This window comes from Mus pahari, chromosome 3 (assembly GCF_900095145.1).
Source record: "Mus pahari chromosome 3, PAHARI_EIJ_v1.1, whole genome shotgun sequence".
NCBI lineage: Eukaryota > Metazoa > Chordata > Mammalia > Rodentia > Muridae > Mus > Mus pahari.
In genome coordinates this window covers 1,138,415-1,165,305 of record NC_034592.1, presented here as the reverse complement: position 1 = coordinate 1,165,305, position 26,891 = coordinate 1,138,415, and the positions used below count along the sequence as shown (strand labels likewise).

Sequence of the window (26,891 nt, the reverse complement as noted above, 5' to 3'; positions counted from 1 at the left end):
GTGTGTAAAACAGAAGGCTCCCCGCAGTCCGTGAGGTTGTGGGGGTCAGCAGCACCCCACATATGCAGTTAACTGAGAATTAAGCAAGGCAAGAGATAGCATTCATCAAACTGTACCCTCTGTTAAGTGGAGGAATTACACTTAATGTGCTTAAATAATCAGAGTCAGAGGTTCTGAGCCTCTGCACTCCCATCTCCCCTGGCTGTTTCCTTAAGTGATTTATGTGTGCACTTTAACTGTTCCAGGCAAGGGAAACCCAGTGCTTAATGGACCAAACACTTCTGTGGCTCTGATCTTTGTTTCCGTTAGACCAGGCAGACTTGCCAAGGTTGGAGGGTGGTTTGTCTGTCTTGTTCTGTCTCTGGCAATCTTCCTCCCCTCCCCTCTCTTCCCTGCTCATGGAATCACCCCTTTCCTCAGCCTCCAAGCATATGGTCTGATAGGCAGAGAACCCCATGCGGCCTCTCTGTGGCCATTCTCAGTTGTAAAGAAAGACAGAAATGTGGGCAAACTGTGCTCCGAGCAAGTGCTAAAGGTTGGATTTAAGTGTTATCTGCCGCTCATTGTTCATAATCATACCTGAACATACATGTGTTTACATACTACATTATATTAACCATACTATTTATTATAGTGTATTACATACAGTAAAGCATACGCATCCAAGAGGCTGAGCAGGTTGTTTATGCCCCGAGCTTGCTTCCTCTGTTGATGGGGGATGTGTGTCTTTTTATTTTTTTTTTGTCTCTTGTTTCTCTTGGTGTTTCCAAACTTTTGAGGCATTTTTTTGTAGCAGGATGTCTGTCCTGATTTTCCGTTTCACTAGACGTCACATCCTCTCCCTGGCTTCCAGTGCTGTTTCTCCTTCTTTGGATGTTGATGGTCCCAATCAACTCCCTAGGCCAAGCTAGCTGCTGATGTGTGACTGAGTTAGTGGGGAACCCGAACCACACCACGTGTGATTAGGAACATATTTCTTTTCCGCTAAGCTAATGCAGACTTCAGGCTCCAGTCAAGTTGTGTCTGCTCAGATGGGAGACAGTTCATGCCCGTCAGATCTTTAGGAGTTGTGTGTGGTTGTGCATGCACTTTTTATAGCTCAGGGACATACATTTTTGCCTGTTTGGGTTCATATTACAAACCCACTTTATTGCTTGTTTGTTACTATTTCCTCCTAATTTTTATATAACTGATTGTTCACTTTGTAGCTGGTGAGAGGGGGGCACCACAGTTGTGTGTCTGTGCAGTGGTTAACTCAGGATTTTTTTTTTTTTGTGGTTCATAAAACTATTTAAGCTGCAGAATCCTAAGGAGGCCCATGAAACGTGTGTGCCCTTGGGCACAGGTGCTCAGCAAATACTTGTTGATTAACCACAGGTGGAATTACTGTAGTTACCTGTATGTCTAATATTTGGGGAGATGGTGGCCTTTATTAAGTAGGGGCTTAGATACTTGGAGAATTTTTACTTTCACCTTGAGGGCCATCTAGAACCTGTTAAATGAAAACTTGCTTCAGTGTTTCATAAACTTTATGTTTTTAAATAACCTGTAACTACTGTAATTCGCTGCTTTAATAGCTGCTTTGGAGGAAATCCCATAAAATCTGTGAAGCCGAACATGATTAGTTCAAACTTCCAACTGGAACAGTAATATATAATCACGTCATTATTCACCTTGTGTTTTTGGCCAGAAAGTAAAGGTAATTAATCACCATAAGTACAAATGACCTTTTTATTTGCATATAAAATTTCCAGGATCATGTGAGAATTATGATCTCTTTTTTACATGGAGTCATTGAAATGGCACGGAAGGCTAGGATTCCTGGTTTGCTGTAGGAACTGGCACATGTGTAAGGAGTCTCGACACTGGGGCTGGTCTCTAGCTGTGCTGGGTAAGGACTGATGGCTCTGTGACCTGGCTTTCACCAGCTAGTCCACACAGATTCTGTAGTGTTGGTTTCATTCAGGCTGCAGAAAATGCTAGCTGTGCGTCTTTTCTAGAATGGCTGTACCCCTCCTGTTATATATCCTGAGAAGCCTTGCTTATTTTCACGTATTATCCTGTTGTTGGTAGCATTTCTTTATCTTTCTCGTAGGAACAAGCTAACTTAGTATTCTTCACTACTCTTTACTCTATACTCTTTCAAAGAAAGACTGTAAAAGCCTAGAGTGTAGAGAAATAAGTCCACACATTTACATTCTTTACTGCAGCATCCAGAATATGTAGGTTTACATTTTTATTGGTTATTTGTGTGTTCATGGTATGTGTGTGTCTCTATATCTCTCTGCATGTGTGTGTCTGCGTGTTTCTCTGTGTGTGTGTGTGTGTGTGTATCTCTGAGTATATCTGTGTATGTATCTGGGTATATCTGTCTGTGTGCGTGGTGCATGTGCATATGTGTGCCTGTGTGTGTCTATGTTTGTGTATATCTGTGTTTGTGTCTGTATCTGTCTGTGTGTATGGTTATCTGTGTGTGTGTGTGTCTGTGTGTGCATGTCTGTGTATATCTATGTATATGTGTATCTATGTGTGGTAGGGTGGGTAGGACAAACAACATACAAAGTCACTGATTTATGTCAACCAGGAACAAATCATCATGAGCAAATGTGGTCTAGTACAAATAGGTCAGGTGTTGTAGGCAACACTTGTGTATGTATCTGTGTGTATCCATGTGTGTGCGTGATGCATTTGTGTCTCTGGGTGTATGTGTGCATGGCGTGTATGTGTATGTCTCTTTGTATATCTGTGTATCTGCATGTCTGTATCTGTACATCTCTGTGTGCGTGTCTGTGTCTGTGTATCTGTGTGTGCGTGTCTGTCTGTGTATCTGTGTGTGTGTGTATCTGTATGTGTGTGTGTGTGTGTATCTGTATGTGTGTGTGTGTATCTGTATGTGTGTGTGTGTGTATCTGTGTGTGTGTGTGTGTGTCTGTATGTGTGTGTCTGTAAGTTTCTGTGTGTGTGTGTTAGGATGCACTTGCTCTGATGTGCGTGGAGGTCAGAGGACAGCTTTGTGGAGTTGACTCTCTCCTGTCTTTGTGTGGGTTCTGGGAAGATCAGGTGCAGCCTCCTAGATTCTGTGCAAGTGCTTTACCCCTCAAAGCGTCTTGCTGCCCCTCCAACACACCTTTAATGCGCTAGGGTTTTTGAAACAGTGCTGTTTGTTTTAATCTGTTTTGACCTCTCCAGGGTGATATTGTTGGGGGCTGTTGGATCTGGGTTAGGTGGCATCTTTGTGTCCCTGGAAATGGACAGGAGGGGACAGTGGTCGGCCTCATACTTCAATGGACATGCGTACCCCCAAAGCCCTTTGCTGTAAGGCAGGCACTGGGCCCTGTGAGGTGGGTGCCTGCTCCAGGTCTCCCTCTTCTTGTCCTTGTGGGAATTTGTATTATTGGTGGCTTCCCATAAAGGAAGTTAAAGCTGAACCACGAATCTGCTTCTTTGAAACGTATGAGGGTTGGGTTTTGTTTCTCAGCTCAGCAGTCATTGGAACTCAAAACAGCTCTTGGTTCTTCTGTAAAAGTCATCGGAGTATAACTCGCACAACACTGAAGTTTGGTGGTGGGACTGTGGGGAAGGTCATCTCCGGATTTTATGCCCTTGCTTCTCATGAAAACCCACGTTCTATGCTGCTCCTGACTTCCTGGCAGCGTGGGTGTTAACACAGCACACCATCTATTAACTGCCCTTCTGGAACTGCAGGAGAACCACTGTCAATACTAACCATATGGCTCCAAAGACCAACCCATGGCTTCCCGACCTTTCCGTGGGCTGCACCTAGGCAGAGCTCCCATCCTTATGTTTTGCTTGATGCCTGCTGTTCCCAGAGCCTGTCACTCTCCAGAGTTTTGTTTCTTAGTTTTGGGAGCCCAAATGCTTTTGGTCAGAAAGTCTCTGGAATGTTGGTACCTGCCCAAGCCAGTCTGCATGATATGTGCTCAACTACCCAACATGCTGTATGTAGTACAGCCCTGGTGTTGCTGTAGTACAGCCCTGGTGTTCCCGTACAACACCTAACCTGTCTCTACTGGACCACACTTGCTCATGATGAATTTGTTCCTGGGTGACATAATTCAGTGACTTTGTATGTTGTCTCTCCTAACCACCCTACTGTTTTCATCAGGAAAATCTTGGTGGAGGAAGCAGGCATTAACTGGAAATGTTGTCATGGTAGCATTCAGCTTGGGTGGCATGGTCCCGAAGGCTTTGTTTTTGTTGTTTTGTTTCTTCCTTTTTCTGCTTTTCTCAGCCCTCAGGCTCACTCTTGATTTGGATAAGGTTGCTTATATAAAAAATCTCACTCTAATTATGTGAAGTGGGCATCAGCATTGATATCACCAAGAGTTTGCAATATTTCCAAATTCAGCATTCCGTGGAACCATGAGAAATGCAGGCTCCCAAGTCTGTCCCCACGCCACTGAGATAAATCTAGGTCGCTCTGTCTGTGAATATTTTGCTAGGAGATTTGTACTCAGTGTCTTAGAGCCCACAGCCTTAGAGCAGCACTATCCAGTAGGGGTAGAGGTGACATGAGGAGTGCAGAAGCCACGGGCCACATGGCTGCTTGTCCAGCTTTTCAAGTCTGACCAATATGACCAAACACTGAGAGTAGCATGGACAAACAGTTCCTTTTGATGTGGTTTCAGTCGTTTCCGGTCTGCCCTAGTTGGGAAGGCATGGTGGAATGACTCAGCCCGTGATGGCAGGAATATGTGGTATAATGTCACATGGCTGTGAACTGGGAAGCAGAGACAGTGGGGTTGGAACCAGGGGCTGTCATCTTCAGGGCTTGCTCCTTCTCAACAAGGCCACACCTTCTCAACACTCCACAGGCTCCCTGAACAGTGCCACTAGCCAGGAACCAAGCACTCAAAATCTGAGTCTGTGAGAGCATTTGAGATCTTAATCATAACCATATTTTTTCCAGTTTGATTTAACTAGATTTAAATATCCATATAAACAGTGGTTACCCACTGGGCAGCCCTGCTCCACAGAAGTATTTTTACTGCATGGATAAACTCCCAAAGTGTTTTAAAATAAATCGCATCAGCCACAGAATGCCTGATTTCACATCACAGAACAGAATTCTGCAAGAGTGGACAGTCTTACTTTTCCTTTTGCTGGGACAGTTAGCTTCTTGCCAAGGTTGAATAAAACTCTTCTTCAGAGTCACTGCTTGGCTGTGGCTTCTGCCTGTCATAAACATAAAATGTTGAGGGGCTGGAGAGATGGCTCAGAGGTTAAGGGCACTGGCTGCTCTTCCAGAGGACCCAGCTTGGACTCTCAGGACCCACATGGCAGCTCACAACTGTAACACCAGTTCTAGGGTAACTGAAGCACCCCCTCTGGCCTCCACAGATATTAGGCATGCATTTGATGTCTAGACATACATGCAGATAAAATACCATATGCATAAAATAAAATTTAAAAACATGTATCATGTGGTGGTTGAATGTCCTCTAAGGAGTCGTACCCCTCCTCAGGAATAGCACTAGTTACTCATTTCCATCCGTGATTTTTAAAGTGAGGTAGAGAGAAGAGGTGCAGAACGAGGCTTCCTTGCCCTCCTCCCTCCTATCTTAGCCTGCCGAGTACTCTATTACAGGTGAGTAACCCCATGCTGGCCCTGATAACCTTAGACTCATAAAATGTTGTCCCTCAAAGACAAGCTGACAGAACCTTTCAAGTCTCCCAGGGATCCTTGCGTAACCTGGATACTTTGGAGAATATTTGTTGAATTGCTGAGTCTAGCCAGAAAATAAAATAGACAAGCCTCTAAGGTAATGTTTTGTTTTTGTTTTTGTTTTCCTTTAAATAAAACTTGAAGGAAGAGACAGGGCTGTGATAGGCTGGTTAGTCTGCGATTGTTAGGAACCCCAGAAAGTACTCTCAAACAGGCCCTGGGCTTAATATCTGGGCTGAAAGGTCCCCAGAGGTGGTATGGTCCGAATGTCCTTTGGGAGCCCAGGAACCTCAGAGAGCAGTCAAGGACTTTCTTCCAAATCTAGCAACTGCTATCTCAAAATTAGAGGAACTGTCATTGACAAGACAGAAAATGCTACTAAGTTCTTTGTGACAAGCAAAGTTCTACATGACTGATCATCCTAATTGGGGACCCCAGTGTTGCATTATTTAAATCTGTTATCATTGATTTTCAACAACTCTTCTCTTCTTAGACTCATAAAATGTTAAAACCAGGCAAGGAGGATTTAAAATGACCACAATCTGTCTTTCTCATTTTATACTGAAGGAGAAAGAGGCCCAGAAAGTTTGTCTGTTAAGTAAGGAGACACACAGTGAGGACAGGGCAGAGTCAGGAGGAGTCTGTGTCAGCCTATGATGCCTCAGTTTCTCCACTGCTTCTGTGTGCTTAGTTCTGTATTGTCTATAGACACAGTGCTCACACATCAGATACCTCACAAGTAGATGGAGCAGGGTTTCCAAGTCGTGTGTGTGTGTGTGTGTGTGTGTGTGTGTGTGTGTGTGTGTGTGTGTGTCTGCCTGCCTGCCTGCCTGCCTGCCTGCCTGCCTGCCTGCCTGTCTTCCTGTCCGTCTATGTGGTCACACTCATTTGCTATGGTGCACATGTAGAGGACACAGGAGAGCCTCTCAGAGTCACTCACTCCTTTACACCATATGGATCCTCAAGCCATGAATACAAGTCACCAGCCTTGCCAGGTGGCTTTAACTGCTGAGCCATCCTGCCAGGTCCATTAATTATGTTTTCAAATGTTCTTCTTTCCCTTTTTCTGTTTCTTTTCTTTTGTTGTTGAGGTGCCGAACCTTGGAATATTCCAGGAGAGACTTTTGACTGGTGAAATTTTGCAGCCACCTCTTCCAAATAGTTAGCATTGTCTGTGCCACATCTGCATGTGATTTATTCACCGCACACTGTGTATTGCTAACCTTTTACATTTGTCATGACTTTGTTGGGATTAGCTCCATTTCTACTTCAGATTAGGATAACCCTTCATTTATAACTTACTTGATATATATATGGCATAGGATGGCTCTCTTTAGCCACAAAAGATTCACTCTGCTAGATGGCAAGACTAGAGAGCATCCTGCATATGGTTAGCATTCTCTGATTTTGGTTGGATGAATGGCCTTCTGTCCAGACAAGTCTGAATGTTATATTCTTTCTATTTTTACTGTGGCCGATGAAAAAATTCTGCAGTTTACAGGGAAATATTAGCTATGCATTTTTTTCTTCCCTTTCAGCGTGAATGGAGTCTTAACACAACACATTCAAATGCACACCAAAGGCTGGGAGAAGTTTGGTAAATTGAATGTGGGGTTATTGTTTGTGTCCACAAAACAAAGTCCTAAATCACATTTAACATAATTGGTGGCTTTAAATTGGACTGCTTTAGCACAGAGAGTGAAATAATCTCTCATCCTGTCAAAGAGGCGATACCTTTAGACCAGCATTTAATTGCATTGGCAGGATAAGTTTAGGAAGGCAGCAGTAATTCTGGCCACATTATTCTTGGTTTGTGGCTAAATTGAGATCATCATTTTCTCTTGGTTTCAGTAACTTTCTTTATTGCTCTTCAAGCTAATCGGATCACTACAGTGAGTGTAGGCTTAGTGGTAGCTCGAGGGTGGACAAGGGGAAAGGGTTAGGTCTTCGGTGGCTGCCCTTTACCTCGGTCTGTGGAGGGAACATGTGACCCTGAGGGTAAAGTTTGATGGCTTTCTCAGTAATTGCTCATATAAACTGAACACCATTTATTTACACAAAAGCATATGTACGTGAAATATGCTTGCAGCCACGCTGTGCACGCTAGGCTTTTAGTATTGTATTAGTATCCACAGTCACTCTGGGCTCCTTCCCAACTGCCCAGACTATTTCATAAAATATCAGTCCCTTCATCTCCACCCACTTTGGGGGTTAATGCATAGCTCTGTCATGGGACCACTGCCACCTGTCCTTGGCTCTGGTATATTCCAGTCTTTATCTTTATCCCTCCTTTCAATGAAAGCATGTCCTTTTCATTGTCCCAAGCATTCCCTTTTAAAGAAATTAGGTCATCCATACCTGGGGTATTTCTCAATGTTGAAAATGGTGACTCAGAATGAACATTAACACTGGACCCTTTTTCGTTACTTTATCTCTCCTGGGAGTAACCAAGTGCCAGTCTTGGGATGGCTGTTTGACTCCATATCTCAGATGTTTGGAATTTTCAGAGAGCTATGCAAGGGTTCTAAGTACAAGAACTCCTGGTTCTGCACTCAGACTTAACTCAGAGGCAGCAATGCTGGCCAGCAGAATGTCTTTCCCAGCCTTCAGGGCGGATGAAGAAGAGGGAACCAGCAGGCTGGGAAGGAAGCGTGTTGATATAAGATGTGACCCGCTTGCTTGTACAGGACAAGGCCGAATTGCTATTCTTAGTGATCTGGAAAGTTTGGGTACTACAGTTTCCATGAACCACGGGCAAGCTGCGTGTGCTTGCTCATAGAAAAATTAAATAGCAAGTAGGATAGATAAATGACAATACATTGAAAAGTCTCTCTCTCTCTCTCTCTCTCTCTCTCTCTCTCTCTCTCTCTCTCTCTCTCTCTGTCCTGTGCCACCAACATTTGTCTTTCAATGTCATTGGAAGTTGATTAGAAGAGCCCTGGTTACCAAAATCCAGAGATTCTTAAGTCCCTTATATAAAAGAGCACATTATATGCACATATCCTATGCTTATTTTCCATGCACTTTGAATCATTGCTAAACAATGTACAATATCTAATAGCCTGCAAATGCTTGTTAAACTGCGCCCTCTTGGAAGTAATGAGGGGAAGAGCCAGCTGTGTAAGGTCATTACAGACGCACCATTTTCTGTACATATTTTTGATCTTTGGTTGATCGAGAATTCTGGATGTGATTTAATACTAAGGAAACCCAGCTTATGTATGAATTAGGTGGTCACCTTGGAGTGTCATGTCACTTCCATTTGAAAGGGGAAAAAGTGCTGCTCGTATTTTGTGTACCCCAAATTCATTCAACATTTCTGCCCCCAATGTAGAGATAGAGGGTTGGCTCTATTTTTTGAGGCTCTTAACTTGTATTCAAATGGTAGACTATAGGTAAGGAGATGCCTTGCTGGTCCCAAGTGGATATCTTCATCTGTCAGCTGCACTCGGTTCACAGCATGCTGCTGAGTGGGCTCTTTGAAATTTTATGTAAGAATGTATTGATCAATTATTAGTGTGTGTGTGTGTGTGTGTGTGTGTGTGTGTGTGTGTGTGTCACAAAAAGGACAAAATCAGAAAGGAGGAACACTTAAGTATTGTACTTGAGCTTTAGCTGCGACTGAGTTCAATGATAAGAAGGACAGCTCCTCAGATGTGGGATCGTTTAAGAAGCTTGAGTGTCCCCTCCTTCATTAGGGTTAGCTGTCTTCGGCTGGCAGTTCCAAGCAACCACAAGGAAGAAAATAACTTAAGCTGTCATGCTTGCAGCATGGAAGTGTGTGCTGTGTACTATTCCCTGAGAGGCTGCCGACAGCGTGGGGCTCATGTCTTCCTCATTTCTGCTTTCCACCCCTCTGTACCTCAGAAACAACTCCTGCCAGGTAGTTTGATCTAATCACACAAAAGGAAACACTTCCGTTCCACCTGGTCAAGAATTTTGACCCATGAGAGTAAGAAAACCCATGAAATGTATGTGGACAGTACTGGGGTTTGAGCTCTCTTGCTGGGGTTTGAGCTCACTTGATAGGGAAACGTGTGGCTACCATCCTTTGCTCCTTGAATTCACGTGCAACATCTCCATCCCCATAGCTGTGCCGCCAAATGTAGCAGAGCTGAAGAACTTGGAGGTACTAAACTTCTTCAACAACCAGATCGAGGAACTGCCCACCCAGATCAGCAGCCTTCAGAAACTCAAACACCTGAATCTTGGGTGAGTATTGGAGGAGCTTGAGGAAGTCTCTGCCAGGTAATGAGCTGAAGCCAATGCTGGCTGTGGGCAAGCAAGGGGAAGCAAGCGCTTATGTGATTATCACATGGGAGTAGTGGGTTCCTAATTGCTTTTCATGTGTCAGGTTTAAGAAAAGGCTTATTGTTTTAATATTTCCTTTCAGTCTTCTCCAGGAGTGAATATCCAGTTAAACCTAATTGAGAAGCTAATTGTTGGCACAATAAGGAGTCTTTTCATGATATTTTGTTTCCAATAAAATGTTGTCTGTTATGTTGGCCAAGGAAGGACTGACTTGCATAGAATTAACTGTTCAGATAAGCTGGACTACTGTTGGCCTCTTTTCTCTGTGTATTACATAGAAATAGTTAGAAAAACACCTTCCTTCTAGGCAGTGGCCCCGAATCTTGCACTGTGACTTCAAAGTGTTCTTCTGTGTTGGGGGGGAAACCCTACACTTTTACACCAAGGTGAAAAGGGGAATGTTGATTCACCAGTGAGCAGTAATGGTACCTTGTATCTGTGTATTGCTTGGCAGTTGTCAGAGTTCTTGCGCCAGCACTTGACTCTGTTCCCATTTGTGAGGTGGAGATGGTGGGATGCAGCACTTTCCTTTCATAGATAGGCAGTCAAGCTCTTCTCAAGAGCTTGCTCCTGATTTGCTCCTGATTACCTCTGACTTTGGTGGCTGAGTGCAGTGGAGGCCTCTATTGATTTGGGTCCATCAGACCCCTGGATGGCAAGTGGAACTTTGGCTTTTGATTTCCATCTTCCCTGTCATAGCAGTTAGCTGAAACTGTCCATTCATGTCTCTGTGCAAACCAATCCATCCTTTCAATAGTAGCCACTGGATATTGCAGTTATATTAGTGAGCTAAGTGGGGTGTGGGGTATGCTGGGTATTTATCAGTCTTAGATGGGGTTTGTGAATTCGTTGTTAGTCCATTCTTTCCATGAAGGATTTGGTTCGATGCTCTTGTTTTGAAGCTCAGTTTAAAAGATGAGCTTTGCAAGATCAAAGAGTATCTATTTGCTAACTTGTGAGAGGAAGAAGAGTGAAAGAGAGAACAACGCTACTTCAAATGACAGCGTTGCTGGTGTCCATACTGGATCCCCATCAATAAGACAGAAAAGAAAGGGTTGTACATTCTTTCTTTTGAGGGTTTTTTGTTGTTGATTTTTTAGTTTGAAGATTAAGTCCTAGTACTGGAGAGATAGCTCAGTGGGTAAGAATGTGTGCTTTGAAACCAGGAGGGACTGAGTTCAACCCTCCCAGCACCCATGTAAAAACCGGGATTTTCCTTGTATACCTATAATCTAGGCACTAGGTTTATGAAGATAGACACAGGCCCTGGGAGATTGGTAGCTAGACAGCCTAGCCAAGAAGGCAAACATTAGGTTCAGTGAGAGAACTTTTCTAAAAGATAAAGTGTAGACTGATTAAGGAAGACACATACTTTATGTTCTTCTCTGGCCTGCTCAGCAGCACACACAGGTATATACACATATACATAAACTACACACAAATACACACACACACACACACACACACACACACAAAACCCCCATTAAATCATATGGTAAACTAGTCTGCAAAATGCTAAACATAGGAATATATTTTTACTGTTAAGATGCCCATTTATAGAATTATGAAATACATATAAAATATATGTATACATGTTAGTATGCTGTATATATACATGTATACATACATATACATATATATTAGTGTATTATAAGGATATTTATGCACAGTTCATATTTGGATAGCGTGAAATTAGGACTATGACCTGATACATGTTAATCAGGACACAGCATTAGTGATTATTATCATCATACTTCACTAATTTGTTCATTTATTTCTTGACTATGTAAGTGCTTATTCAATGTCAGTATTGCTGATAGGAGGTCAGAAATGAGTGTCAAGGTGTGAATCTTAGGATTGGGGCAGGGTACACTGTCATTGAGCATAGTACGGTCACAGTTGTGATGCGACTGATGAAGCTGTGGTGGAACCAGAGACAGGAAAAGCATTTGCCAATAGATGAGGTTCTAGGGAGGCTCTACAAAGGCTGAGTGCTGTAGCCTGAGCAATGCATGGGAATGAGCTACTCATGAAGCTAGCAGCCATCTCAGACTGAGAGAGTGACACATTTCAAAGCTCAGAGCAGTGCACCTTCTGGGGTGTCGTAACAGTTCTCTGGTAGGACTCAATGTAAAGGTGAGACAGGTGGTGGCCGGGTGAGATGCAAGAGCTAGCCCAGACACTTGGGAATGGCTTCTGCACACTAGTGGGTGCTTGTTGAATTCCAGATTGCTTCCAGGAGTCCTTTTAGGTAATGATCATCCTGCTGTCATAGAGCTCTCATTACAGTGGGGACACCAGTGGCCAACAAACAGATGTCAGTGATGGCAGGGACGCAGGAGGGCTGCCTCAGTTTACGCAGTGGAGCTCTGGTTGCAGATCTTCTCTGTAGGAATTCGTCCTACAGGGTAGTGGATGTGAAATACACGCAGTTTTGTCTGAAAGCTCAGTGCGCAGAGGGTTAATGGGGGGGTGGTGAGGTAAAGGGCAAGGAGCTGGTGGGAAAGCCACCTTTGTCCAAGGTGATCTGGATCAGTGGTAATGGGGAAGAAGAGAGATCTAATTTGAGAATGATATAGAAGGGAAATTGTCAAGACAGTTACAGACGGGAGGGGATCCTACCTAGATTCCTGTGTTGGGCAGCTATCATAGAATTAGAGCTGGAGACAGGTTTGGGAAGAACATAAGCTCAGGCCTGGTTTAGTTGACCTTGGGCTATCTTAGGACATAGGGTAATCTTGATGACCATGCACCTTAGTTAAGTCCTTGCCCTTCTGGAATTGCTTGTATCTTCAGCTCTAAGTTTATTGATTATGTAAGACACCTTTCAGTGTTTGATTCCGTAGCTCCGTAGAGGTTGCCATTTCCACAAAATTTTCATTTTTGGGGAAAGGAATTAAGCTGAGTTTCAATAAAGGGATCTCTGTTCTTGGATCTCATGGAAGTTTCTACGTGCACATTAAGGCAAGATGGAGAGGACTGCTTAGTGTTAGCAGGCCAAATGAAAGTGTGCACTTGGGAGACCACAGCACCAGGGTTAGGTCCTGGTCCAAAGGCTACACTCACCAATCATTGAATTATGCAGTACTTACCATTTTTTATGATGATTGCAAGACATGAATGAGCTTCAGGCCAGCTGTAAGAGGAAATTTTGATCTGTTCTTAATTTTTGAAGCTTGGTGCATTGTGTATTTTACAAGAAATGAAAAGCCATAAAGTTGTCGGGGCTATAGTTTTGGGGCTAACTTCACTGTAGGGGCTAACTTCACCCAACTGCTGTGGACTTGTTTGTTGCTAAAGTTCATTTTATAAGCACTTGGTACTTAGGGAACCAGGTGTGCGACACTGACTGGCTTTATAGGGAAGCTTTCTCTCTTGTAGGTGAGTAGTCTAAGAGGTTGGTAGACCCCCAGTCAAGTCAGCCTGGGACTCCCTCTCCCCAAGACTTGCTAATCCACTTTTCTCTTGGCTTCCCTTCTGCGCAGTCATTTCTCAGGGGGCCGGATTGGTTGAGGTGGGCAGCAGCATTGTGTCTGTTAGTAGAATGATCAATGGTTGGATTGATTTTCAATGTCACAGTCTCTCCTCCTTTTCAGTGTCTGTCAGCTTACACTGAAGTTGTTTATTCAGTGTTTAAACGGACTTTTAGTTATTCTCAAAGGCAGTCTCAAAATGAGACATAAAGTTCTAGAAGGGTAAAAGATAATATCGAAAAATTCTCTTAGATTTTTGTATATGTATATACATGTGTGTATGTATGTATGTAATTGGCTTCTCTGTTGTCATGATAAGATGCTAGCAAGAAACAACTTTGGGGAAGAAAGGATTTGGCCCACAAATTATAGTTGATCATCAGAGGAAGCCAAAGCAAGATGTCAAGGCAGGAAGTGAAGCAGAAAGAACAGGAAAAGCTGCTTATGTGCTCACTTCCTCTGGTATTCCCTTTCTCAACCAGCTCAGCCCTGTGTGAGGAATGGTACCACCAGTGTCTGAACCTTCTTATACCACTGCCCCCAGGCATGCTCACAGGTCCGGCTGATAGAAGCAGTTCTTCACCCGGGATTCCCTTTTCCCAGGCGTTTCTAGTTGACAACCAACACTAGCCATCCCACATACATGCTCACACGTGCCCACATATAAATGTGCATATATGTATCATAAAAGTTATGATCCTAACCTTCCTGTAGTGTGTCATTCCTGAGTGTTGCTTCCACAGTGTTACATTTTCAGTCTCCAGAAGTTTATTGCCTCCCAAACCTGAAACAACGCATTTGCCTCCCCGTGCCCCAGGCTCTGAGAATCAGCATTCTAACTAGAGATAATGCTGATCATTAGTACAGAGGTGTTAAATAGGAAGTTGATTCCCCTCCCATTACAATGAACGGATGGAATAAAGCAAATATCCCAAATGCATGTTTTGAATCAGTTTATCTTTAGACAGAAAGATATTTTAAGTGTTCGTATGGAGAGGGCTATTTGAGTTTTTCTGTTGGAGGAAGGTAATAACTAAAAATTTCCATACATTTCATGAGCATAGGTTGTCAGAGTAGAACTATTAAACTATTAGTACTATATGATTGCAATGTGACGTAAAATATGAAGATCATCTAAGCAGAGTAAAATGATGTTTACTAGAGGTAGGTGGTGGAGATCAGGGAGTTAAGAAATTGTTAAAGGACCAAGAATTTCAGTTATTCAGGAGTAAGTTCAAAAGATTGTTATATATCATAGTGACTAGCATTAACAGTATTCACTATATTTGAAAATCACTCAGAGAGTAGATTTGTGTGTATTTGCATTCCTGGTGTATTTTCAGCACGCGCGCGCACACACACACACACACACACACACACACACACACACACACACTCACACACACAGGTGGCAATTTCTCCTTCTTTGTTAAATTATATGAATACAATGAAAAATCAAGTACCATTCCGTACATGCAGAACCATGCGTGCTTTTCGACTTTGATCCTGATGAACTGGGTTTACACTGTCAGGTTCCAGTGTTCTGTGTGCATATGTGCTTTTTAAAAGGTGACTTGTCCCTTCTGTTTCTCCACACCGCAGAATGAACAGGTTGAACACACTGCCTCGAGGATTCGGCTCCCTCCCGGCTCTGGAGGTCCTGGACTTAACTTACAACAACCTGAATGAACATTCTCTTCCAGGAAACTTCTTCTACCTCAGTGAGAAACTTTTAATTCTGTAAATCTCTTTAACATGATACTTTGGACCTAAGAGTAAAAATTTATTTGCCAGTGCTGAAACTCGTAAGAGAAATTATTAGACATATATATTTTTTCACTAGAGTCCTTTTGAATATTCCTTCATCGCTCAGCAGTATTTATATTTGATGTATAGCTGGCTGACACCATTGGGCCGGAGTGGGCTTAGCAATGTCACATTAACTTTCCAGGAGAGATGTTACTACCTCCACGGGTCTCACATTTAGCTGAGAATCTCGACTTATGTGTAAAGAGTGTGAACAAAAAATAAAATAATGTTTTCTCCAGTTGCTATTAATTCCCTGAAATACACTGTGTAAAGATACTCTAGACAATTATTTGTTAAAATCTACCTATTCTTAAACTTCTAATAATTGCTTAAACACCAAGCTCAGATCCTTAAGTTTTTTAAGAACTCTCCTTATACGGACAGATTTAGTGTAGTATATAACCATTATGGAACCGTTAATTGCAGATGATCAAATGTTTCTTTTCATAAATTTCTTGCTGTAGATACACTTAAAAATCAGGATGACTGGTTTTCTAGCAACTCATGAAATACTTAGGGAAGGGTTGTGTGTTCTAAGTTAGTGTTCTGCATCTGTGGGAAGTGACTTCTGTGTCATGTGGAGAGTCTGTTGGCAACGTCCTGTGTTTCTGTATCTGTTCCTCATTTCCTTTTGAGTCAGGGTCTCACTCTACAGAGTTGTCTGGCCTTGGCCTCAGCGTGGACACCTGTCTGGCCTCACACTATGCTGATTGCCCTTGCCTTAACCGCTTGTTATAATGCCCACACTAGAAAATCTGCTGCTTCTGAACCGGCCTCTACCAGATATTCTGAAGAGAAACCAATTATAAATTATCTTCTCAGGTCTCAGAGGAAATTATCTTTGCTACACATGTTAACATTCAATTCTGTCAACCTTACCCATGTTAGAATGGAGGTGGATAGCCTAGCCGTTAAACCATTATTTTAAAGTACATCTAATTAAGCATGCTTTGTTGTTGTTATTCTTGTTGACTACTATCTGAGGATTTTATCCTCCAGTGGCTGAGATCACACCATTGTTGTATAATCTGTTCATGGTGTGACTTTTGGCATTCTGCTTGCTTTGGACTTCAATCTCTTCAATCCATGTCATCCATTCAACCCCCTTGTCTTTATATAGTTTCATCATTAAAGCTAGCAGTGAGTGGTCTGATTAGGGGATCAATAAATCGAGATGATGGCACCTATCACCAGAAGGCCCTTCGTCTACGTATTTATTCTTAGCACTCATCTGTCTAAGAAAGCGCTAGTCTGCTGAAGTAGTAGATCCTGTTTGATGCAAGAGCCCCCTTGCTCTGGAGTCTGACGTGGCTGGCACAGCAGTCCTTCCTTCTCTGGAGATGCGAATGGTATAATCAACGCGATCTGGTGTAAGAGAGAAAAATCGCTACCATTTCTGAAAACGTTGAAACTGTGCCGAACTCTTCCTGTCAGTCTTCTTGGATACAGATGTTTCCTGGATGTCCCAGTGCCACAATCAACCAGTAAATCTAGGTCTGACCTGCTTGTTATTATAATGAGCCCTAGGCATGCCACCGTCTTTTCACCAAGCCGGGGTTATTTATCAAAGCCAGCTCCCTCGTATTGATCAGACCTTAAACGGTTGGATTCCATGCTACCCTGCTTATATATTGCTGTTTAATTTGCAGCCACCCTGCGTGCACTCTATCTAAGTGACAACGATTTTGAAATCCTGCCTCCAGATATTGGGAAGCTCACAAAGTTGCAGATAGTAAGTAATTTATCTAAATTCTTAGAAAATCAATTCACTCCTGCAGCCCTTGTAGGAGTGGAATCGAGTCAATTTGAGCAGGAGTAAGGTTTGTTTTGTAGGAATGAACCAGAGCTCCAGCTTCTGTTTCTTGTTTAGCCACAGACACTTTTAAATGAATTGAAAAGATCGAGCCTTGAAGGAAGAGAGGGCATCGGGTGAGGGTGTGAGTTTCTGTTGAGTACCTCTTTGTGAAAGATTGTTTTGACAGCTCCCTGTTTTTGTATATTTAGCTCAGCCTCAGGGATAATGACCTGATCTCACTGCCTAAGGAAATCGGGGAGCTGACCCAGCTGAAGGAGCTCCACATTCAGGGGAACCGCCTGACCGTTCTGCCTCCAGAGCTAGGTAAGGTTGCTTGTCCATAGTCTCCGTGCTGGGTTCAATGAATAGTTATCCCAGCATTGCAACCCTGGCCAACCTCTTTCCTCTCCTGGGCACTTGCTCTCCCATCAACCAGGCATCCAGTTCTGATCACGTTAAGGCCATTTGTTATTGATATTATAAACTGACCTTCTGTGATACAGGGGGCAGCATCTCAGAAATTGCTGTCCAGGGATTGCCTAGAACATGGTGGTATAATCAGAGGGGCTTGGGGTTAGTAGTTAGAGCTTCCTTTAGAATACTTGTATGTGAGCTGATTAAGCTTTCTGGATCTTGCTACATTAGTAATACCTTTTTATCAAATCAATACTCTTATTATCTGTTAGTTATTTTCTTCCCCACCCTCTTCCCCCCCGGAAAGTTTCACCTACGTGATAAACCATGTTAATTACAACTACTTGAAACTTTGCCTTTTCTAATAGCGGTTTTGATGCTGCTCTGATGTCATCTCCAGTGAGAATTGTTAAATGTGTACTTTTGGTAACTCCTTGGGCCTGTTCCTGGTAGCTAAATTTTAAGTCCCTGTGTGGCCCGGGGCAGGTATCTGGCTTCCCTATCTCATGACCTCTGAACCCACAGCTTCAGCCCAATGCTGAAGTGGTATTGACCTTCTGCAGCAAGTTCATAGGTGGCATGCACTTAGAATGCCAGCATGTGGGAAGTGGAGGTAGGCCAACCACAAGCCACTGTGGGTCACACAGTGAGACTCTTTAAACAGAAACAATAAAGCCACAAAGTTCACTGACTTGTCATTTCTTCTATCCTTTGATAGAGCCACCTGGCTTTCTTGAACAAATACGATTTCTTGATTATTTGGTTCTCCACATCAATCTAGCACATTGACAACAACAACAACAACAACATTCTGACTCACACTTGTTGGAGAAAAAACACTCTGCTCACAGGACTGGTGCTTTTCAAAGGTCAGCTGTTACAAATGAGGATATAAGATGGCATGAGAGGAAGAACATTTTCACACTTGTCCCCCGCTTTCACCCCATGCCTGGCAGAAAGTACCAAGTCAAACAAAACCTACTGACTGACTTAAGGAGGTGACAACTTGGATACAAAGGTGGTAGGAAGGTTTCAGGCACAGTTGAGTTCTGAGTGCCCAGCACCAGCCACACGTTAGCAGTTTCCCAGCAGTGTGTGCCTCCTGGTTCCCACATAGGAAACTCTGGTTCTGAAGCCAAGTGCTGTATAACAGGTAAGCAGGCGCCTGGAGAGGTGGCCCGGTAGTTAGAGCATTACTGCTTTCCCAGTGGACTCATGATTGTAACCTGCACTCGTGTTAGATGGCTCACAACTCCCTGTACCTTCAGCTCCTGGACTCCAACTTTCCTGCAGGAACCTGCATACCTATGGCCTACCCTCACGCATGCCTACCCTCACACACGCATACCCTCACACATGCATACACTCACACATCATGCATACCCTCACACATACACTCATGTGTACACTCATGCATCTCACGCATACCTTCACGCATACACTCATGCATACACTCATGCATGCGTACACTCACGCACACACGTGAAAAACAAAAGCTTTAAAGACAAGCAGTCGCCTGACTTCATGGAATGAACACTAATCTCCGCACTTCTCCCATCTCCTTCAGCCCTGCTGCTGGAGGTAGGAGGACTAATTTTATTTTATGATTTTTCAGGGCTCAGGGGTAACTTAGCACCTTTCTTCAGAAAGAACCAAGCCTAGGGAGCTCCCTAAATCTTGTTGTTGTTGTTGTTGATGATGTTGCTGCAGTACAGACTTGTAAGCCTATTAGTTGAGATGCTGAAATAGGGCAGTCCCAAGTTCAAGGCCAGCCTGGGCTTAGTGGACCCTGTCTAGGGTCTTATCACATGCTGTTTAGTGAAAACTTTCTAAGATGGAAAACTCGCCTAAGGAAAGGCTTGGGGAAGTAATTGTTAACCATGGATTTTAGCATTAGCAATACTTGGCGACTTTTTACAGAACATAAATAACCCACCTCCTCCTACACTATCGAATCCAAACTCCATGTGTGAGACAGAACCTTGTGTAACAGGATGAAGCTCGCTCAGCGCTTCTGACGTGTGGCTTTGGCTAGTGTGATTAGTAAAGCTGGAAGAAGTAAATATGCATTTGGTTGTCACTTTGACTTTTTTTTCAATTCTTCAAGCAATATGGTATTATAAAGTATAGGCTAGGCAAATTTCTTATTGGGTAATTTCTTAGAAATGTGCTCAAAACCAGAATAGCTTAATCTATGTATTTTTTTAACTTTATTCTTTTTTATTTGATGGAAATATTCTATGTCATCAGTTTTCTTTGATGTTTTCTTTAAGCTATCCAGTAGCAACTTGTGCAATTTTTATTTTATTTTATTTTATTTTAGGGATAGAATTAAAATCAAACAAACAAACCTCTTTCCATGTCGCTGCTTTTACAAGCTTATACCTAGACAATGTCACTGTCCACATCTGCCTGGTAGTCTTTTTCTACTTTGAAGTGAATACTTTAGTTTGAAATATACAAGAAAGTCTTGGAAGCCTTAGTTAATAATCCAAAATATAGGTGAAGACTCTAAATTACCTTTTTTTGAGCATTACCTAGTTTTGGTTATTTTAATAGCCAAGGGTGGCATGCTAGCTGGTAATATAGTAACAGGTAGTAAGGCCTTGGATGCTAGGTTACTATGATAAGTACTTTTCCATGCAGTCTTTAATGCAGTCATGATAGTGGTGAACAAACCTTTGCGGGAGGGGTGACATGTCCATAAGGACTCAGCTCCGGAGTCACAGTGGCTGTACTTGAACCTGTCAATCTCTCCTCCTGATCGTCTTTCCTGACCACTGTGTTGAGACAGTGAGACAGACCAGTCGCATGGCTGGTCTGTGAGTTGCTTTGCTGGTCTCTGAGTGAGGCTGCAATACTATGCAAAATGTGCTGGAGATGGGCTTTGCAAAATGAATTACTAAGTGAGCACCACAGTAGGAATGGCTTCTATTTGTGTGCATGACCATCTGAACTAAGCCCCCCCTCTCATTCAGCTCATCCTCTCTGTCTCTGGGGTATCTTCTGGGTATATTTTCAAGTTTGTTTGTTTGTTTGTTTGTTTTTACATATTGGAATAAGCAAGAGCTCCTAAGATTTTGTGAAAATTCTTTCAAGTAAACCCAGAGTTTGTAATTGGAAACCTCATTGGTGAGAGAATTTCAGCCAAACAAAGGAGTCTGGATGAGTTCTGACTTGTCAGATCCAAGCATGTGAAGGAACAGCGAAATGAAAGTCAGAGGCTTGCCTGGAATTCTTTGGCTCTTCTTCCTTGTCTGCGTTACTTAGACCATATTTCTGGTATAAAGTACTTGCTTCCATGTCAGTCTATGTACCTTGTAATGGTTTGAACGAGCAGCATCACCCCAGGCTCCGGGGACACTTGCTTCCCAGCTCTGAGTTCCATTTCAAGTTGTGTGGCCTTTATGGGGCTGAGCCTGGTTGGGCTGAGGGGTGTCCTTGAAGATCTCAGCCACTCTTCTGGTGCAGCCTTCTCTCTTTCCTAGCCTACTACTATGTGACTGTCATTGCCATGGTGGTAAGTTGAAATCACTTTGAAACCAGGTGCCAAGATAAGCCTTTTCTCCCTTAAGTTGTTTCTGTCAGGTTGTTTCTCAGCATGATGCAAAAGTAACTGATATGGGATGAATCCCCAGATGGAGCAGTCTCTGGACGGTCATTCCTCCAGTCTCTGCTCCACACGTTGTCTCGGTAACTCCTTCCATGGGTATTTTGTTCCCCATTATGAGAAGGATCAAAGTATCCACACTTCAATCTTCATTCTTGAGTTTCATGTGGTTTGTGAATTGTATCTTGGGTATTCTGAGCTTCTGGGATAATATCCACTTATCAGTGAGTGCACACCATGTGTATTCTTTTGTGATTGTGTTACCTCACTCAGGATGATATTCTCCAGATCCATCCTTTTGCCTAAGAATTTCATAAATTCATTGTTTTTAATAGCTGAGTAGTACTCCATTGTGTAAATGTACCACATTTTCTGTATCTGTTCCTCTGTTGAGGGACATCTGGGTTACTTTCCAGCTCCTGGCTATTATAAATAAGGCTGCTGTGAAAATAGTAGAGCATGTGTCCTTATTACATGTTGGAGCATCTTCTGGGTATATGCCCAGGAGTGGCTGGGTCGTCGGGTCCAATTTTCTGAGGAACCACCAAACTGATTTCCAGAGTGGTTGTACCAGCTTGCTGTCCCACCAAAAATGGAGGAGTGTTCCTCTTTCTCCACATCCTCGCCAGCATATGCTGTCACCTGAGTTTTTGGTCTTAACCATATACAATCACTAAACCCAGACACTATTGTGGATGCCAGCAAGTGCTTACTGACAGGAGCCTGTTATAGCTGTCTCCTGAGAGGCTTTGCCAGTGCCTGACAAATACAGAAGTTTATGCTCACAGCCATCCACTGGACTGAACACAGAGTCCCTAATGATGGAGCTAGAGAAAGGACCCAAGGAGCTGAAGGGATTTGCAGCCCCATAAGAGGAACAACAATATGAACTAACCAATACCCCCAGAGCTCCCAGGGACTAAAACACCAACCAAAGAGTACACATGGTGGGACTCATGACTCCAGCTGCATATGTAGCAGAAGATGGCCTAGTCAGTCATCGATGGGAGGAGAGGCCTTTGGTCCTGTAAAGGCTCTATGCCCCAGTATAGGGGAATGCCAGGGCCAGGAAGTGGGAGTGGGTGGGTTGGTGAGCAGGAGCAGGGGGGAGGGGGAAGAGGAGAGAGGATAGGGGACTTTTGGAGGGAAACCAGGAAAGGGGATAAAATTTGAAATGTAAATAAAGAAAATATCTAATAAAAATAATTAATAGTTGTCTCTAGAGTGTTAGATATAAATTGGGAATTGGGTTACCTGCTGATTCATTCATTCATTCATTCATTCATTCATTCATTCATCAATTATTCATTTTCTTCTTTATCCCTCCCCCTTTATTTTAATTTCAAGGGACTTGCCTTCCCAAGAAGGAGAATTCACTTATTCAACAAGTATTTATTAAGCCCATATTTTGTATATTTGCTAGGGATTATAAGCAGAGACCTATCATACGGAGCTGTGGTTGTAGTGGGGATACAGAAAAAGGCAGGTGGGAAGAAAGGGGAAGAGACCAGCAGACAATAGACAAGGACAGAGGGCTAGCTAGGTCAGTAAAGAGGATAGAGCCTATGGGGTTAAAGATGAGGCCCGAGTAAAGCGCCGAGCAAGGGAAGAGGTAGTCTGTGAGCCCCTCACTTACTGTGCATGTAATTAAAACCTTAAAGATGGGAGAGGCCTTCTTCTTAGGGTTTCCAGAATATACTGAAGATCAGCTGAGACACGTAGCCTTGAAGACTAAACAACTGGTGGATTCTTGGACGTTCCATAGATAGATAGCCATGGTTGACCTAGCTAGACCACAGCCTATAGTTCTAATTAATCTTTTTTATATAGAGATTTGTTCTATCAGTTCTTTTCCTCAAGAGAACCCAACTAATACAAATTTTGGTACCAAAAACCAGTTCTAAAGCAACAGAGGTATATGGGTAAATTTTTTAAGTATCTAGAATGGGCCTTTCAATTTGATGACACCTACAGCTACTGAAGCCTCTCCCAGAAGCTTGGAGAGTATTCAAATAGGGTGAACTCTTTTCCAAACTCACGGAGACAAATGCCTTTGGGATTGAAGTCAAGGAGGGACAAACTGTGGGTGACAGTAGTTTGCCTCACTTAAACTTGCTGTCTCCACATTGGTGACCTGTCAAATCCTACTAACAGTGGCTCTCTTCTGTCTATGGTATTTTCTCTAGTTCACCAGAGTCATTGCCCAAGCTGGCTTCATTGTTTAATTTTCCCTGGTCAAATGAAAATGAAGAGATTATGTAAGAGGCACTCCTATTTTAAATTTATTTTTTCATTAAAAATTCTATTTTATTTTCTTAAGTTAAATTTAAGTTTTATGGAGACTAGGCCTCAGGGTCGCTTAGGTCTCACATCTGCTCTGGTAATGATTAAAAAGTAATTTTTAATATCATTAAAAATAATTATCCTGTTATTTACTAGATACTTAGATGGTTTCAGATATTTAGTTCATCAAATGCTGGCAGTCAGAGGTTAGTCTAGGTGGTGGTTAAAGCTGTATAATAGGCACCCGTCATTCATTCAAACTCTCCTGTAGAAAATTCCAAGCATGTCCCTCGAGGCTTGAATGAACTCGTGTTGGTTCTTCTGTCCTGCCTGGTATATTCATGCCACCGTTGCCTACGCATACTCGAGTTGGACAGTCTTGCTGTGTGTAACTCTCTGACTTGGGCTCCAGTCCTCCACACAGAGGAGGGCAGTGGGGGCTCCTGGCAAACACTCCCCCATGGGGGCTTCATAAAGCGACTCTCCATATTCTCCTTAGCATTAATTTATTCTGTTTCTTTTCTCTATGCCCATTAGAAGAGGCAAATTGTGATTCTGGCCTTAATGCCCCTGCAGGAAGCCTGCAAACAGACAGACAGACAAACAAATCACTAAAAGTATCTATGTTCTTGAGGAGCCTGACAGAGGGAATTTGGGAAGACATTGAAGTTTGAAGCTGAAATGTCCCCAGAGGCTTATGTGTTAAGCATTTATTCTCTAGAAGGTTGGTGCCATTTTGAAAAGCTGTGGAACCTTTAAGAGGTTGGTAGAAGTTTGATACTGGGGGCTGCCACTTGTAGTCCCTGATTGTGGCATCTCTCTGCTTCCTAATCCTCTCTCCCACCATGAACTCCATCCTGCCTTCACAATCATGATGGACAGAGAACTTCCGGAAGTGTGAGCCAAAGAATCTTCGCTCTTGTAAGTTTTTGCTGTGAGATATTTGTCACAGTGATATAAAAGTAGCTGATACACATAGGTAAGTGGGTGGAAGTTTCCTGAGGTGAGCCAGGAAGGAGAGAGAAGAAAAGAGGCAAGAAGAGCACCTGTCTTTGTTGACATTATGTCTGTATTAAATGTTTTCATACTTAAAATTATTTTATCCTTCTGTATTGCCCTGAAGAATACATAAAACAATATAAGAAAAGAAAACCAGTATTTAGTATATAAACGTGCCTGCTCAATATTTTTTATAAGTATCACTTTATTCAAACTCTAACAACCTGGAGAAACTGGGGTCCTTCTCCCCAATTCGTGAGTGAGTAGCAGAAAGCTCAAAGAGATTAATGACATGTCAGGGATCTATGGGAGCTATTATGATTGACTCTGAAATACCCCTGCAGACTCATATACGTGAGCACTTGGTCCCTGGCTGGGGGCATTATTTGGGGAATCTCTAGACATGAGCCCTCGCTGGTGAAGTTGGGTCACTAAGAACAGTCACTGAAGGTCATGCCCACTTTTGGCTCTCAAATGTTCTTCTTGTTTTCTGATCAACCATGATGTCAGAAGCAGCAGCCACAGTTTCCTGCTACTAAAGACATCACAGCTTCTGCTGCTATGGCCTCACCTCCATGTTAGACTGTGTCATTCAAACCTGTGGGCCCAAGTAAATCTCTCTCATCCCTTCATTAGTTTCTGTCAAGCATTTTGTCCTTGTCATGACAAAAGTAAGCTTACACCGGGGTCAGACTAGGCCTTGGAGTGGAAGTCAGGCCACTGTGTGTGGTAAGTTCTCCAGGTTAAGAACAATAAGATGCTGGGCTGTTGACCACTTTGTTTTATGCCTTTTTAAAACAAAATAACATATAGATTGGCCTATATAAAGAAAGTCTTATGTTAATGTACATATTAATGAAGATATGTACTGTAAAAGACCTACTACTGAGGCTATGGAATGGCATGTGGCTTGCTGGGCTGAAGAGATAGATAGTCCAACTCCTTTATTTTCTATCTTTTTTTTTTTTTTCAAATTTGTTAATTCTTTGTGTGTGTGTATCTTTGTGTGTGTGTCTGTGTGCACATAAGTAAAGGTTCCAGAAGGCCTCAGATCTCCCCTGGAGCTGGAGTTACAGAGTTAGCTCCACAAGCAGGTGCTGGGAACTGAACCGATCCTACAAGAGCAACAAGTGTTTGTAAAGATTGAGCAATCTTTCCTGTCCCTGCAAAGTTTCTTTCTACCAAAAGCCACATCACTTGTCTATGTACAAAATTAATTACTCACATCTTAAGGCTGTTTTTAAACTTAATACAATTACGGGTTTTTTGTTTTGTTTTTGTTTTTTTGTTTTTTTTGCCCAATTGTCTCTATTTGCAAAATTGCCTCCTAAACTCAGTCTCAGTTGTGGTTTTTCTGAAAGGAGAGCTCTCTGACGTCTTTGTGAGGGTGACCCTAAAAGAGATTTTGATTTACTCCAAATTACATTGACATCATTTATATTCAAAGGATCTGATTTTTAGTTCAGAGCTCTTGATTTCAAAACTAAATGTTCCTTCGGATAATTTATAAACATGTTGATATTGAGCCAGTGAGGAGGTATAATATGCCATTAGATGACAGATTGTAATGATCCCCAACATGTTCCCTAATTTTACTTAAAAAAAAAAAAGGAAAGTGAAAAGAATACAAAATTTTTGCCAAACTTTGAATTTTGACTTAGCACTGCTGGCTGGCTTTTTCATGATATTCCTGTGGCAATATATTTTTCACCAGATTTCACAAAAAAGGCCATGTTTCATATCTTTTGATTCTCCATGGCCTTTAGTTGATCATCAAAAATGACCCCCTCTCAAGCCTCCTCCATGATATTTTTTAACAAGTCCCATTTTATATATTCTTTTCCAGTGAATCATAGGCCCCAGAAAATGCTTTAAGCATGGATTTTTAAAATTGCTAAGTGAGCTGTATTTCTACCTGATGAGTTACTATCTTAAAGGGGGTGGGAAGCTGTGTCATATCAAACGTTTCCGTTGTGCAGTGTAAATTTCAGGAGGCATGTCAGGTTCAGTGTGATTGAACACGCGCATCAATCTGCTTGCGCCAGCTGGTAAAGCATGCCACTGTTCGCAGTGGGCACCCTTTGATTTAATGGGACACTAAATGTGTTCTTGCCCTGGGAGAAATGCCGGCAATCACCAAGCTCCAAGATTTAATTTTTGTTATTCCACGGGCATGTCTGCAAATACAGTTCTCATCACCTGAATACATATATAATGCCTTGTAGTTATATGGCATCTCTCTCCAGAGCTTCTCCTGAGCAATGCTATGCTCAATCTGACCTCGGATATTATTACAAATGTGAGTGTGAACACTTTGGAATAGAACGGGCATGGGTTTCCTTTATATTGCCAACCCCAGGGATGAAGCTGCAACTACACTTTATCATAACTCATTACAGATCAGGTTTTAAGATTATGTTCCTTTAGGCCTTTCTGGAACTGTTCATGTGTTCTAGTTTCCTACAGTGACTAGTCTGCGATGAGAGCATATAAATGTGCCATGTGTAACCT

The 26,891-nt window shown here is 42.6% G+C and overlaps 1 protein-coding gene across 1 annotated transcript in view; it reads left to right on the top strand.

The window, feature by feature from the left end:
• Nucleotides 1–26,891, top strand: part of Rsu1 (Ras suppressor protein 1) — a 190,619-nt gene that overhangs the window by 35,247 nt on the left and 128,481 nt on the right. Inside the window, exons 4-7 of the mRNA XM_021193255.1 lie at nt 9,778–9,898; nt 15,073–15,191; nt 16,929–17,011; nt 17,284–17,398. Coding sequence (XP_021048914.1) covers nt 9,778–9,898; nt 15,073–15,191; nt 16,929–17,011; nt 17,284–17,398 — 438 coding nt within the window. The remainder of the gene's footprint in view (nt 1–9,777; nt 9,899–15,072; nt 15,192–16,928; nt 17,012–17,283; nt 17,399–26,891) is intronic.